Source organism: Neolamprologus multifasciatus, chromosome 7 (genome assembly GCF_963576455.1).
Source record: "Neolamprologus multifasciatus chromosome 7, fNeoMul1.2, whole genome shotgun sequence".
Taxonomy (NCBI): Eukaryota; Metazoa; Chordata; class Actinopteri; order Cichliformes; family Cichlidae; genus Neolamprologus; species Neolamprologus multifasciatus.
The window spans coordinates 62,941,681-62,961,547 of record NC_140445.1 but is presented as its reverse complement, the minus strand read 5'-3'; the positions used below and the strand labels follow the sequence as shown (position 1 = coordinate 62,961,547).

At 41.8% G+C, this 19,867-nt stretch overlaps 1 protein-coding gene across 3 annotated transcripts; it reads left to right on the top strand.

Annotated features, from left to right (window-relative positions):
- The first annotated feature begins 492 nt into the window (after nt 1–492).
- Nucleotides 493–13,022, top strand: LOC146515838 (carbohydrate sulfotransferase 1). 3 transcript variants are annotated; one of them, XM_085167057.1, is made up of 3 exons: nt 493–1,094; nt 8,784–8,964; nt 9,780–13,022. In XM_085167057.1, the coding sequence occupies exons 1-3, from the start codon at nt 909–911 to the stop codon at nt 10,904–10,906; spliced, it is 1,494 nt and encodes a 497-aa protein (XP_085023183.1). In that variant the 5' UTR covers nt 493–908; the 3' UTR covers nt 10,907–13,022. The 3 variants fall into 3 exon arrangements, with proteins under 3 accessions (XP_085023183.1, XP_085023185.1, XP_085023184.1); XM_085167059.1 differs by lacking the exon at nt 493–1,094 and adding an exon at nt 3,330–5,964; XM_085167058.1 differs by lacking the exon at nt 493–1,094 and adding an exon at nt 3,330–8,272.
- Nucleotides 13,023–19,867: the final 6,845 nt, after the last annotated feature.

The window sequence follows — 19,867 nt, the reverse complement described above, 5'->3', positions numbered from 1 at the left end:
GTTGGACGGGGGCTACTCGATGCACTTCTATCCTGAGGGTTTGCCATCTCATTAACTCAGCCAAGGCGACTCCGGCTCGAAGGACCACTTGTAAGATATGTTTGCACTGATTGCCGATCACGCTTCAACTGAGTCGTCCTCGGTCAGAAGGAATGGGACTCCACAGTGATGTAGTTCAAATCACTTTAATAAGGAGGTGGCAGATGACATCAACAAGATGTATAGCGTTGGTAGGGAAGCGATTGCATTACAGGATTCACATGCAGGTGAAGGGGGTGTGAGTGTGTATATGGGTGTGTGTGTGTATATGGTAAGCACGCACACAGTATTAGCCCACGCAGGAACGCAAGTAAATACGTTACTCCTCCGACACACCTCTCGTCTGTGCAGAACTGCGCTGAACACGTTCCCAACCGGAAGTGCAGATACCGAGGTGCATCATGGGTAACGTAGTCTAAAACAGTTACAGTGAACAAGCGGACTTTTAACATTATTTTTAGTTAGCACATACCTTAAACACTTAGAGCTGTAAGCTAATGATAGTTATATAAGAGCAGATGCTGCTGGTGCAATAAGCTGTACGTTTTACGTCCAATGGATGATGATCTGATTAGTCGACTAATTGCAAAAATAATCGGTGACTAGTCGACTATCAAAATAATCGTTTGTGGCAGCCGTAGTTGAAAACGTGTTTTCCGACGATGTTTGCTCTGTAGTAAAATTAGCAATATTTGACTGTCCTGTTGATCTCATTGAAATGTATACAGCCTATTTAAAATCTAAAACTTAACATTGTCCGTAGCCTGCTGTTGTTACCACTGTCCTGTTTGAAATGTAATGAGAGAAACTGGTTATTTTGCCATATGTGCCGATATTGAACCCAAGGTACTAACTAGCTAACTGACTGGATGCCCATTAACCTTATAACTCCTGTTGTGTGTGTGTGTGTGTGTGTGTGTGTGTGTGTGTGTGTGTGTGTGTGTGTGTGTGTGTGTGTGTGTGTGTGTGTGTGTGTGTACACAGATTGTCAGTCCAAAGAGGGAGAGAGGAAAGAGGGGAACATGAGGACAAAGTACGAGATCAGGAAGTACCAGGTAAGAAAACAGACAGGGAGTACTAACAGGCAAAACAGGAACTGTTAAACTGGCAAAGAAAAAGAAAGACAAACAACTCATACAATCTGGAAGTTGTGTTCTCCCTATATTAAAGCTGCTATACAGAATCTGCAAAACAAACTGGGTTGTCAGCCCTGGCACTGCATTACCATATTGAGCTTCAGTCAGAGGAAGTCACGGTTGCCAAAGACTTTATAAAGCTCAAGAGTGAGGCTGGTGCCATTCCAGATATGTTAGCATTGTACAATCGTCTGGATAATCAGATCTTCCCCAAACTGAAAACTGTTATTCAGGTTGCCCTGACAAACCCAGTTAGCAGCTGTAGCTGTGAGAGGTCTTTTAGTGTCTTGAGTCAGCTCCATACCTGGCTGAGAAGGACCATGGGTCAAAGCAGACTCCAGCACCTGGCTGTGATGTCAGTTGAGAAAGAGATGCTTGAGAGACTTGACCACCAAAATGTGATAGACAGATTTACCAACCTCAAGGTGAGGCGACATAGGTTAAAAGAAAAGAAAAAATCTGCAGAGCCATAGTAGTATCTGCAGTAAAGATCTTTTCATACATTGTATACATTGTACCAAAGGCCAAGTGTCTCAGTTTTCTAACATTTCAAGGACTCGTCTATTTTTGGAGTGTATTTTTTATGTATCTGTATTGTATTATACATACACTTTAGAAGTGAATCTCTGTCCAAAAAATGCACACAGTTTACTTTTTACTCACTATGAGCATCATTCATCATTTTTCCCCAGTAATTAAGGTTAGGATATGTTTGTTTTTTTTATTCCAATCCATTCTTCTTTGGCAGCATTTTAATAACCTTGATCAGATTTGATGGTTTTGTTACAGACTTTTCAAAAAAGTGTTTTGCTTTTCTTTCAAAAATGTGGGGATTAAATTTTGTTAAAATGTACAAAACAGTGATGTCATGTTTTGTGACGAGGACCCAGGCACAGAGAGACTTGATGAATTTAAGAAACTTGTGATTTAATAAAGAAATTTGCAGACTTGCACAGAGAGGGTAAAATTATGATGACTGATAATGGAGATGAAGACAACAGGCGATGAGGACAGGGAGGAACAGGGGTTTAAATGCACCAAGGAGGCAGTCAGACAGAACTCGGGACAACTGGAGGCATTTAAGGATGCAGGGACTGACAGAGACGGGGAAGAAGTCTCATTGTGATGAGTAAAGTTTACCTTGCCTGGATGGGCAGCTCTCTGGGTGCTCAGCACCCCCAAAGCTCTGATCCTAGAATCGCCCCTGCATTAAATCATCAAACTGTAAATTATAAATTTTAAATTGTTATTGATCCCTTTACCCCGAGTCCTAAAGTGTATATTTATTTTCTTACTCTTCTTATATTTATTGTTTGTTTACTTTCACTGCTGTAACTGGAGCCTCGTCGTCTCGTCTCTTTATATACTGGACTGTATGTAGCAGAGATGACAATAAAGTTTACTTTGACTTCAGCAGCAAGCAGGCGCACCGAGGGCTCTCGCGCTCACTTTTCTTGTATAGAATTTCGAATTTCAAATTATAAGTCTGTATCATGATGTCTGGTGTTTTCGTGTTTGTTGTTTTGTTTTTATTTTGTTTTATTTTGTGAGTTGGTTATTAGATGCTGCTCCAGCCAGCCAGAGAATCCCCCGCCGCCCCGCCCTCTCCTCCCTGTGCCGCAAGCAGCAGGCGCACCTCGCAAACGGAGGGCGCCCTTACTCCCAGCAAATGGGCGATAGAAAACCGATCGGTGCCTATATGCCGTTCCCAGTATGTCGTAAGTCAAAAATAAAGACGAGGAAGAGCGTACAAAAAACAGAGGAAGGCCGCACTGTATTTGTGGAACTTGAAAATGAATATGAAGAGCAGAATTCCCATTTTCTTTCCTGGTGTGTGAGGTTAATCAAATTCCAAAAGTCCAAGACTTAATCTAAAGATGCATGTAGCCACTGCGATGTTGAATGAAAGCCAGTCTCAAGTGGCCATTTGAGGAACTGCAGCAACATAAAAAAAAAAAAGGTAAACGGACTGTATTTGTATAGCGCTTTACTTGGCCCTAAGGACCCCAAAGCGCTTTACACTATACACAGTCATCCACACATTCACGCACACATTCACATACTGGTGATGGCAGCTACATTGTAGCCACAGCCGCCCTGGGGCGCACTGACAGAGGCTGCCGGACACTGGCGCCACCAGGTGGAGGTCTGACCACCACCAGTAGGTAACGGGTGAAGTGTCTTGCCCAAGGACACGACGACCGAGACTGTCCAAGCCGGGGCTCGAACCGGCAACCTTCCGATTACAAGACGAACGCCCAACTCTTGAGCCACGATCGCCCCAAACATAAAGGGAAAAATGCTTTTTGGGCCAGTACACATCATGTTGTGATCAACATGGAGGTCGCAGTGATGCAGACTGATGCTGACTCAACATATGACAAACCCAGCTCTCATAAATACTTACATTTCATATTAAAGACATATTTTTAAATCTGGGTTTCGTTGAGAGGTTACACGAAGGCAAGGCTTCACAAACAGTGCCCGTCTGTTAAGGCAAGGAGCCACTACAGAATGGATTTGGATGACTGGAGTAAAATATGAAGTAAACTAAGTTGAAGGTCTATAATTTAGTAAGAGGACTAAACAGAAAATAGTGTTGAGGGTAACAGACTGAGTTTTAGTAAAGTCAAATTAATTTAGAATTTATTTTCGTGACTCTTGATTAATAAAAATTGCGAGCTGTGAGAAGTAGGGCATAAACTTTTTTCTGAATTAGTGTGCCAAAAAACAAATAATTATCTTGGGAGAAATGTCCAACTTAAATGAAATAACTGTGTCCTTGCATGGTGCTGTTATTGTATTACTTTCCAAGTGGCAATAACTTGTTGCAAAGTCCTTAGATGTGGCAAGGGTGATATTAGAGAAATTCTGCTGGTGTGCCCCGTGGTGGTTGTTTACTGAAATAAATTTAGCTGTCTCTGCTAGCACGGCAGTTGGTAAAATGAAATTTCTTTTCATCTGCTTATTGCAAATACAACAATGGAGACCTGAACTGAAGGAATGTTTTTTCAGGCTCTCAGCTGAGTTGGAGTGCACAGGAATACCAGCTCTTCTCCAGAGGCAGACTTTGTAAGACCTGGGTTTACTTGTGACAGTCTGACTGACAGTTAATCTGATTGATGGATTGTGCCTTGAACAGGAAGTACAGATGTTGCTAAGCAAACCCAGATATATAAAAACACTCAGTATTTTATCATAAAGTGTTTGGAAAGTTGAATTTTCTCCACTGTTAGGAGTAACCCTGTCTCCTTAGCTCACTGTTGTCACATTAAAGATCACATCTTGAGGTAAATCACAGAGATACAGAGAAGAACGAGTGCAGTTTGGTGAAACATTAGTTAAGAGCCTGACTGTTTTGGAAAAGAAATTGAAAAGCACAATGAATCTTTAATGCAAGTATGTGCATATCTGTTCTCTTTGCATGTAGTGAGGAACAAGTGTGGGCATAGCTAAACGGGGAGGCCTGTGGAGGATTCAGCCTTCAAACATGGAATATTCAACTTTTTCTTATTGCCTGTATCAAACCTCGCCAAGAACGTGCGGGGGCGTTAGGCTGTTTAGAGCCGGGGAATCAATGCTGTAGGCAGGCAGAGGGGAGGGATCGGTGCTTAGAGGAGCGGAGAATGGGCCACACTTGTATCACTCACAAGGTGTTCTTGGCAGTTTGCTGCCCTCTGTGCAGTAAAGCCTTCAACTTCTAATGTTCCTCAACCCTGTAACACCACAAAAAGATTGCTCCATATCTGTGTGGGCAGATTTCCATCCCCTCCAGTATCCATTTCTGAGATTATTTCTGCCTGCCTTTGCTTTGGTGTTGCACTGCCTCGAAAGATTTTTCTGGATGAAGGCAGAAAAAGCGGGAATAACTAAAAGGATGTTTAGGGCTTCTGATGAATTGACAGCTCGTTCGATTGCTCAGTTAATCTGTGTTTATCTCCATAAAGACACAATTCAACCAGCATAAGATAAACCACTGAGATAAATCAGACTGCAAACACAATCCACCATCATTCCCAAGAGTAATGAAGTTGTCACTGGCAAAATCTGACCCTAAAGCAACGCTCCAGGGACAATGATATGGTGCCTACATCTCCACACAAGGAGGCTGGCAGCCTGGAGAGGGGACACATGCGATGATAGCAGTCATCCTCACTGGAATGAGGGAAAATAGAGGTCATTGTGTCACTCATCCAATGGGAGGCGTGTGTGTGTGTTTGTGTGTGTAGTGCTCCAGTTGAGCATATAGTGAAAATCCCTGCAGAGATGGTGACAGCAAAGGAGGAATGACACTGGCGAGATGCTGAAGTGATTGTTGATGCATGGCTGGAGCCGATGAAGCCGCCTCCATAAAAAAATGGGAAATATCTGCTCCTCGTTTACCTGCAAACAAGTTGAATTACAGATGGAAGGTGGAGTTTTAGTTAGAGTGCATCTCATATTCAGATTAGGCTACTCCCTCTTAAGAGCGTATATATTTCCAAGACGTAATGAAGCGTACCCTACGGCTTCAAAGCGTAATGCACGGTGAGGCAATCGTGCATCCAATCTAGAGACCCGGTTCCTGTACTCCGTGTGGTCTCTTGAGGGGTGAGAAATACCTCTTCGCTCATCTCCTCGCCGCTCTCCATCCGTAGCGCATCTCCAGCTCTGAAGCCACTTTGGATGTGGACACCAGCGGCAGCGCTCGATCCCTCCGCTTCACACACTCACACAAACACACTTTTAGCGATGCCGCGTACCAAACAGGACCGGCCGGAGAATTCCTATCTGATCAGGCGCATTGATGGTAAGACATTTATTTCATTCTTCTTCTTCTTTTTTCATTTTGCGCTAAGAGAGCCGTGATCGAAGTGTGTCACTGTCGAGATAATCACTAAATATTTTAAAGATGTGTTCTTAAAACAACTGAAACTGTCTCTTGAGCATTTCTACGGTGAGTTTAAAGTGACACCGTCTTACTTTATCGGCTGCTGTTTTTACTATGCCGTAAATCTCCAAAGGAAATCTCGTTTTTGTAGCAAACGCCTAGAAAACTAACGGAAGTATTTATTTTAGGTGCTGTTTATGATAGTAATCATTTTCAGATGAAAAATTGCGCTTTTCGTCACTGCTACTCCTACTTAAACTGACTGTTACTACTCTTTACCGATATGTTTTAGTGTTTCGGTAAACTTAACATTTTAATTTTGCACTTTAACACATTCCCTCTGTTTGTTTCTGTCTGTTTCCACTGTTTGAAAAGGAATCAAACACTGAGAAAACCTTTAGTCGGAACCTTATAAGTAAATATTATATTCACTGTGGACAAGACCAGATGAAGCGCTGACCTTTTTCTTTTTTCCCTTTTGCGCCTCTCAGTACCTTTTGTTTTCCCTTTTCTTTTAATGTTTTTGTGCTGGAGGAATCATGTAGGACAAGCTTCATCTTCACTCCCCCATCACAGGAGCCCCTCTGTAGCCCGGGGTCAGATGTATCTCCTTTGAGCGCTGCAGTGTTCTGCTCTGCTCTCCTGCCTGTGGATGTGTGAGTGCGCGCGTGCGCGTTCGCGTGCGTATGTGGTGTTGGTTTAGACAGAAACAGAGAAAGGAAACATGCATAGATGCTCGGACTGGAGCTTTGAAACGCCTCCCGATGATGCTACTGTTGCTCAACTGTGTTTTCCAGGATTGATCGCCAGGCTTCTGCCAATAAATAGCCTTCTCCTGAGGATCTTTGAACACACAGAGGGGCCTTAATAGAAAAATCTTTGGCACCGTCACATCCCTCAATCACCTCCATCCCAAATCCCTCAGTCCCACCCTCATCGCTAACTCCTAACCTCGTTTGTTGTCTTTGTTTTCCACAGAGGCAATTACCTTTCTTGCACCAAACACTTTTGCTGCTATGTTTTCCTCAGCAGCAGCAACGCCTGCTTGCTGAATTTACAAGTCAAACCTGACAGAGTGTAATCTCTGGTCAGTCGTGTCCCTGTGGTTGTTATTCCTTGTAAGGAATGTTATTGTACAAGAGGTACAAAAGCTGAGACCATCTGAAGCCTGCAGTCCCCTTCCAGCTGTTGACTGAACATCGATTATTCCGGGTGTGAGTGCCGACGCAGAAGGTGTTATAAGCCGGGGAGAACGGAGGACTTGCAAATCAAATTGCTTTAATCCATTGAAGCATCTGTCTTCATTCTCCAGAGGGAAGCTCGGTGTGCAGCAGAGGAGCTCTGAGCCATGATCATGACTGGAAAGGAAAACAAAACCTGTCGCTGAGGAATTATATGATGCGCCTTGTTCAGCCAACTGTGCAGTAAGGGTATGGATGGCAGGGCTGTCAAATTGACAGATTTTTTTTTAAATGTCAGAGATAGAAACAAGCTTGGTCAAAGTTTCTCATTATCTGCAGTCATTCACACAATCGTTCGATGTCTCTATCTCTCCTTTCCTTCCGCAAACACAGAAGCGACTTTAAAGTAGCCCTAAAACAAAGAGCACGACGTCCTTGTTCCTGTTATCCTGTCTGCAACTATCAGTCTAAGAAACAAACTTTCTCCCCCGATGTGTTCATTCGGCATCGCTGTTTTTAGCTGTATTCAAACAGAATGGCTCATGATGTCAGCTCGATTTCTTTTCCCCTCACCCACAGAGTAAATGTCTTTGGTTTGGCGCTGTTTGTGATTAATGGAACATCAAAAGCTCAGTGTGATACATTCCTGAGGATATGAGTCTGCCAGGGACACATAAACATCATTAATGAACAAGAGGCAGACTGGAGAGAGATGGAGTGACAGAGAGAGGGGCGAGGAAGCAAACGGGAAGGTGATATTTATTTCTGTCAGTTCGGTGATATATATTTACCTGTGATTTTGATTATGATTGCCTTCGCGCAGCCACTTTGAGTGATGGAGAGACAGTTTGTACCCAGGGATCTCGAGCGATTACCTACCATCAGCTTGGTGTATAGGGACGGATGGATGGCAGCTTTTTTTTTTCATGAATACATTTGGAAAATCACATCTACCTTTGCTCTTTCATGCCCAGTGGCAAAGAAGTCGGAAGTGTACAAAGGAAACTTCTACGCTCATCTGTATGAAGACAGCTATATTTATCTGGGTATGTAGCTCTACTGGGCTTAGACGCTTAATTACCCAGAAGAGAGGAAAGCAAAAATGAAATGCAATTATGCAACTGTGTGCACAGTATCCTGAATTGTGGAGCTTTTGTATATAGCGACATTACCGCTACCATTTCTCCGTGACCTTAGCGCTCTTTCTCAGTGGCGCAAATCTGTGGATCCTTATGGAAACATTTGCTCGGTAGCTGGCTGCTGCCTCGCATTTCCTGCACAGAGATGAAAGTGTTATCAGATTTAGAAAGGTTAAGCAATTTCTTTATTGACTAATACTACTGCAGCAGGAACTACTGTTGAAGGACAAAGGTTTGTATTCTTAACTAGCAGGAGAAAAGTTAATGACATGCACCCTTGAGCGAGATTCCCTGCTGCTCCAGCATGAACAGCGCAGAAGGTCATCAGTGGAAACCCACAGGCACAAGTGTGTCAAAGCTGCACATGTATGTAGCTTTGAAATTAAATACTATTGTGTGTGTGTGTGTGGCTTTCCAGCATTGTCAGTGGAAAGGATGTAGAGTCAGAGGTGGAGGCAGGATGGAGTGCTCCTGGAAGACGGTGCTGCTTCTTGTATGTGCGTCTCTGGGGGTCCAGTACACGGCCATCAGGACCCTGAGGGACTCGCTGTCAGGACCTTGTCAGGGAGCTTACCGCTGCCAGAGCAGACATCTCAGAGGTACTGCCCGATGGCCAATTTGCACTGCCCCACATACCACACTAAAGTCTGCACATCTGTTGGCATACGTATAGATTTATTATTATATTTAATGCAAATCTAACATGAATAAACCAAAATGAGTATGAGACAAATGAGACAGTATTTGGCAGCACAGCAGCAGCAGGCATGCGGCGATGCACTCTCAGCGCTTGATTGGTGATATTATTTCTATTCCAGCATCGAGAATCGGGCTGCAACGCCACGGCTGTTAGTGACTTAAAAGAAAAAATACAGAGGATCATTAACTACGGGAAATCCCTGTAAGTGGAGAGGACAGAGAAATTAAATATGTGTGATTGGTTTTAGAATCCGTCTCCATTAATCCTCTCTCGTAGCTCACATGTGTGTCGGTGACGAGCTGCTGTGTATAAAAGTAGCATCCTCTTTGCAATCAACTCCTAATCAGGAGTAATTACACATTAGCTATTTGTGCTATATTTAGAGATCCACCATTTCTCATCCCCCTGGTAACCGCCAGCAAACAAGCAACGTACTCGTGCATGTTTACCCGCTAAATTATTTACACTTTATTGGCTTGATTCTGTATTTCTTCTCGACTAAAGACTGGCTCTGATTCATTTTTATGAGCTGAAATGATTCTTCTGAAATTAATGAAATAACTCTTTTTCACTAGAGCTTGAGCAGGTAATAACATATTATGCAATGAGTTATTTAAAGCTGTTCACCTTGTTGCAAGAAAACATAATGAAAGTGACGTCAGTATCGCATAATACACATTAAAGCAGTCAAGGTTGTTTTTTTTTCCGCTTAAGACTCCCGGTGGAGAACCTCCTGCGATGACAGCTGGCTGCCCATGGCTTCACCTCGGAAGCACATCCTGCTGTTCGCCACTACACGCAGTGGTTCCTCATTTACCGGACAGCTCCTCAACCAGCATCCTGGGGTCTTCTATGTGTTTGAACCTTTGTACCACGTCCAGCAAGCCTTCACCAACTCCAGCAGCAGGCTGCGTCGCACCTTGGACCGCCGTGCCTTGCTGGGAGCTTACAGGGACCTTCTCCTCAATCTGTACACTTGTGAGCTTCACTTCATGGAGAATTACATCCGTCCCGAGCCTCAAGATCACATCACAAGCTCCTTTTTCCGCAGGAGCTCCAGTCATGCCCTCTGTTCCCCTCCGGTGTGCTCTGATGGAGTAGTTGCAGCGGCCTCCGATCCGCCCGACGAAACCTGGTGCCCTAAGAAGTGCGGGGCCCTGAACCTCACTTTAGCCTCTATGTCGTGTCTGTCGAAAGGGCATGTAGCTGTAAAGACCGTGCGGGTACCTGAGGTGGGGGATCTGCGCACTCTGACTGAAGATCCACGTCTGGACCTTAAGATCGTACACCTGGTGCGAGACCCCAGAGCCATTCTCGCTTCACGCATGATGGCGTTTTCTGATCAGTTTCGCGCTTGGAAAATATGGAACGCTACGGGGCGGCAGCCTCGTTACGTGGACCTTTCGCAGATCACCGGCACCTGTAAGGACATGGCGGCCTCTGTAGAAACAGGCCTGCAGAGACCTGCGTGGCTGCGTGGACGCTACCTGCTGGTACGGTACGAGGACTTAGCATTCAACCCGAAGGACAAGGCCAGTGAAATCTACAAGTTTGCAGGGCTGGAGATGGAGGACAGGGTGAGGACGTGGATTGCAAAGAACACCAACAGTAACGCGTCGTCTCCATCTGAGTGGAACTACAGATACTCCACCACCAGAGACTCCAGAGTGACAGCTGAGAGCTGGCGGCTTCGACTCGGCTTTGACATTGTGAGAACGGTTCAGAATCTGTGTAACGACACTCTGGCCCTGCTGGGATACAAGCAGGTTCGCTCCGCGGCTGAACTCAAAAACTTGTCACAGAGTTTAGTGGAACACAGGACATTTCAACCAGTCACATAACAGATTCTGCTGCGGGTTTTAAGTTCAATCTTTATTTCTGCTCAGTTTAAATGAATGTAATTTATCTTAATTTTGAACAATGCCTAAAACAAATTATATTTATTGTAGTTTCACCTTTTGTTAAAGATATTAAAAGTGCCAAATCGCAAGTGTGTGTTGCTGAAAAATGTTAATTAGCCAAAATAAAGTCCGTACTGCTGTATGTGTTGAATGCTTTTCTTAACTGTACAGCAAAGCTCTGAGGTCTAATGAGATAAAGTTTATGCTTGACTAGGAGGAGGGGTTAATGTTTTTGTAATTTTAATAGTTATAGAGGAAGTGGCAAAAAGACATGCCAGAGTCCAGGTGCCATTTCACAGGAAGTCACTCAAAACATGGCCACAAATGAAAGACAAAAATAAAAGGAAAGAAATTACAGGGCTTAGCTTCCAAGTGTCTCTAATGCATTTTGGAAAAGGATTAAAATGTCACATATTGCAGGTAGAAAATCTTTTCTGGTGAAATCTCCTGCAGTGCACAGCAGCTCTGTTTTCACTATGTCAACACTAGGAGATTATTTCTTGTTTCTTCACTGTAAATACTTAAATACTGTAATAGCTGATTAAGTGGTGCAATGCAAGTATGAAAATACAATGTTCTGGATGTGTTGAGGCATTTTTGTCAGTGTTCCTTTACTGTTTGTATTTTTTTTAGACTTTTTCTAATAAATTATTCATATCATGAGTAATGCATATCTACCACATTGGCAAAATCTTCTTCCAGCCATATTTGTTTGATGTTATTTATTTATTTAATCCTGAGAGGAAAGACGATAAGTACCTGAGTTTTAGAGTTTCACACGGAGAATGGTGTAAATTTGTTGTGTTTTATCTTGTAATCCCTCTGTATCTGGCTTGTCTTTAAAACAAATTTGAATCGTGCCAATGTGTTTTCTAGTAACAGGTTTTTGAGTAAAATAAGTTTCATTTATCTTTGAACTTAATAAGACTAATACCAGCATCACTCAACTCTGTGTTCACTTAAAACTGTCCTTTGTGTCTAAACAGACAAAGGAATTGTACTTTCTTCAGACACCAGCCCATTTATTCCTATGTAGGACTGCTCTCTTGAGATAAGGCTGGAGGTAGTTTTTGAGAACGAACTCATTGGATGAATCACAGACAAACTACTGTTTTGCTGTGATTTTCTTGCCTTTTAAATGCAAACACTGCATCTGCCTAAGGAGGTTGCAATTGTGGCTCGCTGGGAGCTGGGAGCTTTGATGCTCATGCTGCCGAGGATGGCCACTCCTCAGTGAAGGAAAGTATGCAATTTGACTGGAGTAGTCATGCTGCTCTGTGAGTACTATTAAATCTGAAGTGAAATTGTCCCTTAAATAATGTATTTTTAGACACCCTGTCCTCCCCGTCCTTCCTGTAGCTGCCCCGTAGCTGCTGACAACAGGAATATCTTAGCACAGTCCAAAGAATTGATCTACAGATTTAGCTGAGGAGAAACAGGATTTAAGATGCACGGAGAAAAGAGCAGCCGCCTTTCTTTGAACTTAATCTGCAAGGCTACACAAACTGGCCATAAAGCAAAGCTTTATGACACCCGGGGAGATGTGCTTCATCGGTTTTTCCATCCCCACTCTGACACACAAAGCTGCAAGTGGCCTGAGTCAGCCATCGGCTAATTACCCATTTCTTCTGCACTCAATACCGACAACCCCTTTCTGTCTCCTTAACAGTGCTGACAAATTCAGGTTTTATCTATACTGAGGAAAATATGAGGTGTGCACCGTTACTGGGAAATGCAAAATAGCAGTTTACCTGTGTCACTGGTTTAAAATTACCCTGACATATCAATAACACTAAACCAAAACAGTTAGACAGTGGCACAAAAAGTAGAGAGCTATTCCAAGTTTTAAAAAGATCCTTGCCGCATAGAATTCAAAATCAAACATTTTAGTAGCAAGTGTTGTATAAAAGTTTGTTTGAAGACAGAGAAAGGTGTTAACATTTTTAAAGTGCATCCCAAATACATGGACCTTGACCAGGCCAGACTAAAACTTGTACAAAGGTATTTTCTTTGTGTTATATGTGTGAGAACAATAATATATATATATATATATATATATATATAGCCTAAATACTACATTACATTACAAAATCTTGCATTCAGTTAACTTCAGAAGTTTAAATAACTTTGTTTGATAAAGTCCGTAAGTGTTGCATCATGTAACATTACAATAATGTAGTTGAGGCTCAAGCAGACAGCGCTAAAAGGTCAGTGGTGCTCCACTCTGAAGACAATGTCCCAGTTAAAGAAATTAGTAAACCAACATATTTATATAATTTCTTCATTAGTTCAATATTCCACATCCATCAATGTGAACACCTCAAAATTTTCAAATACAATAAAATTTATTACGTTTAAATCAAACATCCACCTTTATCAGTTCCTCAGTTATACTATGTTGGAGTTAATATAGATTTTTAAGAGACAAAAATATATTTGTGGGATCAGCAAACTAGAGTAATTAACAAAATCATGGATACATAGAAGGAAGAGTGCAGTCTTAATTGATCTATGTGGGACCCCACATTTGATGTATATTTCTCCCTTTCTTACATATAACTTCTAAACCAACTGGATGCTGTGCCTCAAACACAGTAATGTGTTTTAAAATCAATGGTATCAAATACCTTCAGTTAGTCGAGGAAGATTTCTATGCCACGTTTAGGACTATCAGTAGCATCATTGCTTTTTTCACAGAGACGAAGAGCTGCCATTATAATATATTGTGATGAAAGAAGAATATTCAATGTAAGTATTACGCACGTTTTCCAGTACTTTGGAAATGCTTATATATGACACCTTCAGGAGGACTAATTGTTTTAGAAAGGTTTTCTCCTGAACTACATTAGGAAGTTAACAATAGTGCTAGTTTGGTTAGCATGTTGCATCTGTAATTTAGGACTAGATGACATAATATTATTTATTATATGTTATAAGTTATAAGTATTTGGGGGTTGTTCTTGATAAGTCTCAGTCCTTTGAGTCACATCTTGCTACTACAGTGAAAAAGGTTCAACAAAGACTTTTTAAGGAGGTTGAGAGGTTTTAATGTTTCATCTTTTTTATAAAAGTTTTATTGAATCTGTTTTAACCTTCTGTATCATTGCTTGGTACGGTAATATGTACCTGAATAATAAGACCAGACTTAACAACCTGGTTAAAGTGGCTGGTCAGATTTCAGGGAGGTCTCAGGTCCAGCTTCTGGACTTTTATAACAGGCAGGTGCTGAGGAAGGCGACCTCTCTCATGTTGTGTTCAGATCATCCTCTCTTTAATGATTTTCAACTGCTTCCATCAGGTCGTCGTTATAAAGTGTCTGCAGTGAAGACAAAGAGACATAGATTGTCTTTTGTACCTAGTGCTATTATCATAGTTAATAACACTAAACCATAAATTTTGTTGCCATTGTACATCGCACTTTTTTTGATGAAAAATCTAGGTTGTTTTCTCAGGCTCATATTATATTATATTATTTTGGTGAGTGTATGTGATGTGTTGGTGGTCTGTTTGTTTGTTTGTATGGACATACTGCAAATTAATTTCCCGTTAGGGACAATAAAGTTACCATTGACCATTGACCATACATGTCAGGTAATCCACATTAGAGTCTATGTGGATTACCAGCTTTTGTTTTTCATTCAAATAGTTGTTTTTTTTTTTGTGTGTGTGTGTGGGGGGTTTTTTTGTTTTTTTTTTTGGGGGGGGGGGATTAGTTAATTTTACAGTCTTTTCATGTTCCTCTCAGCCGGTGCAGAAGTGCCACAAGTTCACCTGGTTGGAAATTTCTGATCCACGCTGTCCCAGCTAGACATCCACAGCAGAGTTGCAGAGGTCAGAGTAGGTGCAAAGGATCAGAAACATTCATAGAATATATATATATATGTATATATTTTAAAAATACACTCCAGCTGAGGTGTTTAAAGTAAATCATATATTTTTATTCAGGAAATGGTTTGTGCTGACATGCAGAGGTGGTATGCTGACTTCTGTCACACCCACGTTCCTCGAAAAAACGCAGGGAAACTCCCCACCTTCTACTGTTTTTTTAGAAGCAGGCAAAAATATCCACACCGATGCTTGTAAGAGTACGCTGCTATTGCATCAGCTTGTGCGGAAAGGTTGGAAATGTTAAAGAAGATGAGCGGTGGTGGCCCGTGTGATCTGCATGGTTGCAGCTAGCAAATCTTTTATTCCAGAGTGATAAAAAGAGAATAGTATTATAAATGAAAAAATCCTTGATGATGGAGGCTTGGTGGGGGAGCAAGCTCAAGCTGAGAGGTTTAAAATCAAAGAAGAATCAGCCTTTGCCTGCTGTGCTCTCATCTACAATGTGAAGAGCAGCAAGGAAAAAAGGAGCTATCTGGCAGGGATTAATAAAAAAACAACAACCCTCAATTATATGATATATTAACAGTGTTGGGGAGTAACGGAATACATGTACCGCCGTTACGTATTTAAAATACGAAATATGAGTAACTGTATTCCGTTACAGTTACCGTTTAAAAAGGTGGTATTTAGAATACAGTTACTTTGTTGAAATAAATGGATTACACAGCGGTACTTTCCTGTTTCATATTGTGGCGGGTCAGGACTGTTTGGGTTTTGTTTGACAGCTACGTTCTGTTGTTCCAGGCGACAGCGTTACGGTTGCCATGGTTACAGGGTGTGTGCTAAGCTAATAGGCAGAATGCTACCGGTATAGCTCTAAAGAATGTAGCATCATGGGCAGTGTAGTCCGTGCTGCAGGGAGAATGGACTGCCATACCCGTTATGTATCTGTGAGCGAGGGAGGGAGAAAAAGGAAAAGTACGAGCTGTCATCGAGCAAAAACGGGAGCTGGAAGCATGTAAATATAATAATAACCACTGCAGCCAAGAAGAGAGCCTGACGAGCCCAGTTGTAAGTAAGCTATTAAGACTCGACTGTACACCGTGTTCGTGTTTTCCTCCAAAAACAATAAGTTCTGTTGGAGCAGCCTTTCAACGCCTCTCTCTGTCTCTCGCTAGCAAAGTTGACCCAGACAACAAAGTAAAGCTAGTTTTCGGCTACGAGCCCGACACAGAATCCACCGTATTAGCCAGAGGTCCCTTTACTACGGTTCGGAGCCGCGGACCTTCAGTAACAGTAATAAATCACAGCAATAGTACATTCATGTAGTTGTAAACAGCATGATAATATATTAAGTAATCCAAAGTATTCAGAATACGTTACAAAATACATTTTGGGGCATGTATTCTGTATTCTGTAATGGAATACATTTTAAAAGTAACCTTCCCAACACTGTATATTAATTAACTCGTAATAAACACAATTTTTCTCAATTATACACCTTGCTTTCAATCATAAAAATGTAAAAATCAACCGTTTTCCATGAACAAGATTTGTCTACCATTAAAATTCAAGGCTTTGTTGCCTGGGTCACAAACCAGAAGGTGCTCAGACACAGCGTGAACCAGTTTGCAGCGCTGTTTTGATAAGCACCTACTTGACCTTCCGGTTCCTCTGTTGCATTAGTGTCAGTCGAATCCACTCTATCACATAAATCTCACCTCTGCTCTGTTCCATGGCTGTCTGTAATCACCTGCCTTAACAATTCACTGGTCATAATGACGTGTAGGAGCAAAGGAGGCTGTAAGACGTCCTTGGAGTCGATCCTCCAGCTGCAGGTGTGTCATACAGTTTCATTATTACGCGGCTGACACTTTATGGTCTTTATCTGGGTTAGAAGCCAGCAGGTCTCCAAATTATGCGCTTTTATGCTATCAGACTGTCACGTGATGGCATGCTTTGATCAACATCTGTGCCATTATGCACTCATATGCATGCATAAACATAAATGTACATACGGTGATGTTCAAAGCCTAATGTGTGTGAGGTAGCAGAGAGGTTGTTCTGCTCCACAAATTGCGCTCTGATCGGCAAACATTGATTCAAGAAAGGTCAGAAGCTGGTGAAAGCAGACCACACAACATGGCTACTGAGGGCTGTAATTTCCTCACACTAATGCTGTCTATCATTTCTGAATATTATATATATATATATAAAAATTATACAATTACAAATTGAACACTTATTATATTTAAGCTCGGCATCTTTTTCTCTTTTGACACGACCATAAAATCCCAGTAGCACTGGCGTGAACAGTTTGCATTTTTCACTCTCCTTACTGGGAGCCAGAGATGTCGTTTACGGAGAGATTAAGGATCATTTAGGACAGAATGAAGCCACTTTGAGCCACAGTGTCTTTATTACTGGAGCCACACAGGCCCTGAGCAAACATCAACCTCTGTCACACCCATCATTCAAATGCCGTTATTTCCCCCCATGCGCGCGGAACAGTTACACACAAAGATACACAAGTCCAGTGCACCCCTCCTCTTCATCGGTCATCTTTAGCTCTCGGTGTCTTCTCTTCCGCTCTCTCTTTCCACTGTGTCTGCTTCTAGAGAAGGCTTCCATAAGTCTGGCTCTTATATCTTTTGTAGTGAAAGCTGCATTCTTGTGACATCTCTCCCGAGCATTTGTTTTCGAGCGCGGGTTCAATCACAGATTATTTATTGTGTTTTCCACTGATCCTAATAAGGAGCTTTCATGGCGAACATCAAACGGCCAGCTGGCTGATCTGTATCATGGGTAGAACTCCTCAAGGTAAATGCATGTAAGCCCCCATCAAACTTAGCATCGTCAGCAGTATCACACACACACACGCACGCACACGCACGGCAGTTTAAAGAGGCACTAGTGAGTCACAACAGCATGATTTCCACGTATCACTGTGTAAGCTTTACCATCAGCAGTCCATTTAAGACAATCAGTGCATTTATTATTAACTGTCAGCACGACATAAATCACACATTTACATCTTTAGAATAATTAAACGCTCAATTGATTTTGTCCTTATTTGCTCTATTGGTTAGAAAATACATCCATTATAAGGGCACATGCTGATTGCAAAAGTGCTGCGATACTGCCAAGGGTAATTAGGTATATCATATATGGAGGTAACGGGCATTAGAAATGTTTAATTTTAAGAAGTGTCTATGCTTATGAAATGCGGCGGCTATTTTGAGCCCATTTTTATGATGCCGGAGCGGCAGGAGCTCCGGCAAGAGAGAGAGAGCTCATCTAGAGAGAGAAAATGAGAAATAACACAGCATCAAGCAGGAGGCAAGTAACAGCAGGCTTCTACTGAGTGGGTAAATAACTGAATATTCACAGTCGGCCTGTTTGTAATGCTGTCTCTCTTTGCTTGATCCTAATGAAAGTGGAAGACATGTCTTTTGCAATAAGAAACGTGGCATTAATACAATGTTCAAATTCAAACTTTTTGCATTAAAATTCTCTCGCATCTAAGTTTAACCAGTCACTGGTGTATGAGGATGTACAACACAACAAATTAAATCAATCTGCAAGCAGCGTTTAAAAAGGGGAAAAAGGGTTTATAAACTATCCATGTGCAGGCTGGTTGCATGGTTTCACATTGATGTTGGCTGATAGTTATTTAAACATCGACTTGAAACACTGCTTCGTGGTTAAAAGGTAGATTTAAAATGAAAGTCATGCTGACATCTGGGATATTGCTTATCTGCTAGATTTCTACAACTTTACTATCAGAGGAAGCTCAAACAGACAACTTCTGTAACAGTGACGCAGTAATGCAGATTTAATTAATTAATTAATAATGTCAATCTAGGTTTTCATAAGCTGCATTAACGTGTGTTAATTTAGTAACAGTTGTTTTTTTCTGTAGTCATTTGCTAAGGATTATTGCATTAAATGAATTAAAAGTCCACTTCGACACGTGCGGTGGAAGAGAAACCATCAACTTTCTGATTAGTGACAATCTGCTTTCTCTCCCAAAAGACAACTGCCCAAATCGATACTGGTTATTCATTATTGGGCTATAAAGGAGGGCCTGACTGGACCTATTGGAAATAATGTCCCCAGCGTGTAACCAAATCACTCCTGGTCAGGGACACAATGTTGCAATTTCAAGTGCATTTGTGGGGTATTGATGGTGAAAAAGAAAAAGAAGCTAGAGTGTTTCTAGGAGTGACCCCGAGAAAACCACCGTGCTAACACTGAGAGTACACAACAATTTATAAACCTGTGGGCAGGGATTGTGATTCCAAACTACAGTTCAGGACCTAAGGATACCACAGTTGGGATTATTGGCTTCTGTTGTCGATTAAGTTAGTGGCGAGTGAATTTCTATGCTAGGTCCTAGGAGTGCAACTCAATCTTTTACTCTCCAACCCTTAGTTCCATCAGACTGACCATCTTCTAACCAAAGTGGTAGACTTTTCTTCCTTGACACTTCCTTAACACATAGGTTCCAAGCCAGGCTATTATCCACTAAGGTGCCTTTGCTCTGTACAATTGACTGTTCCAATCTAAACCGACTTGTTTGACTTCCTTTCTCTTGACTCCCTGAGTTTCCTTCTTTCTCTAAACTAAATAGCTGGCACATTGACTAGAGTGGAAATTTCCACCCCCACATAGGTGTGGTTTGGCTCTCACACACATCAAATTAAAACTGAAGATGTGGATGAACTGAAACAGAAAAGAAAATAATACCAGCCCAATGTCTGGCTGGGAGCTTCCCTTACTTATTCCACTGCGCCGCATTTCGTAACATTTTCAGTCTTTGGGCATCAGACGATGATCTAAACTGAACCATCATTTTGCTTTGACATTGCAAAAGTTGGACATCAATTCATGCAAGAAAAAAGCACCATTGTGAAAAGTAGCAATGTACTTCGAACTGTCATGTAGGTTGTTGAAAAGCTTGGATCTTGGAAAAACAAAAATAATACAAAAGTGAGAGGAAGCACTGGTTGCACTGTAGCTTTAATCAAAGCACTGGTTTTGTTTCTCCTGATCTCAACAGGGCGCTCTCAG

Bases quoted from the DNA above. Each gene is read 5' to 3' on its own strand.
- LOC146515838 (XM_085167057.1), top strand. From the start codon at position 909: ATGCCCATTAACCTTATAACTCCTGTTGTGTGTGTGTGTGTGTGTGTG. The intron at 1,095-8,783 runs GTAAGAAAACAG...GTGGCTTTCCAG, and splicing joins ACGAGATCAGGAAGTACCAG to CATTGTCAGTGGAAAGGATG. The intron at 8,965-9,779 runs GTACTGCCCGAT...TTTCCGCTTAAG, and splicing joins CCAGAGCAGACATCTCAGAG to ACTCCCGGTGGAGAACCTCC.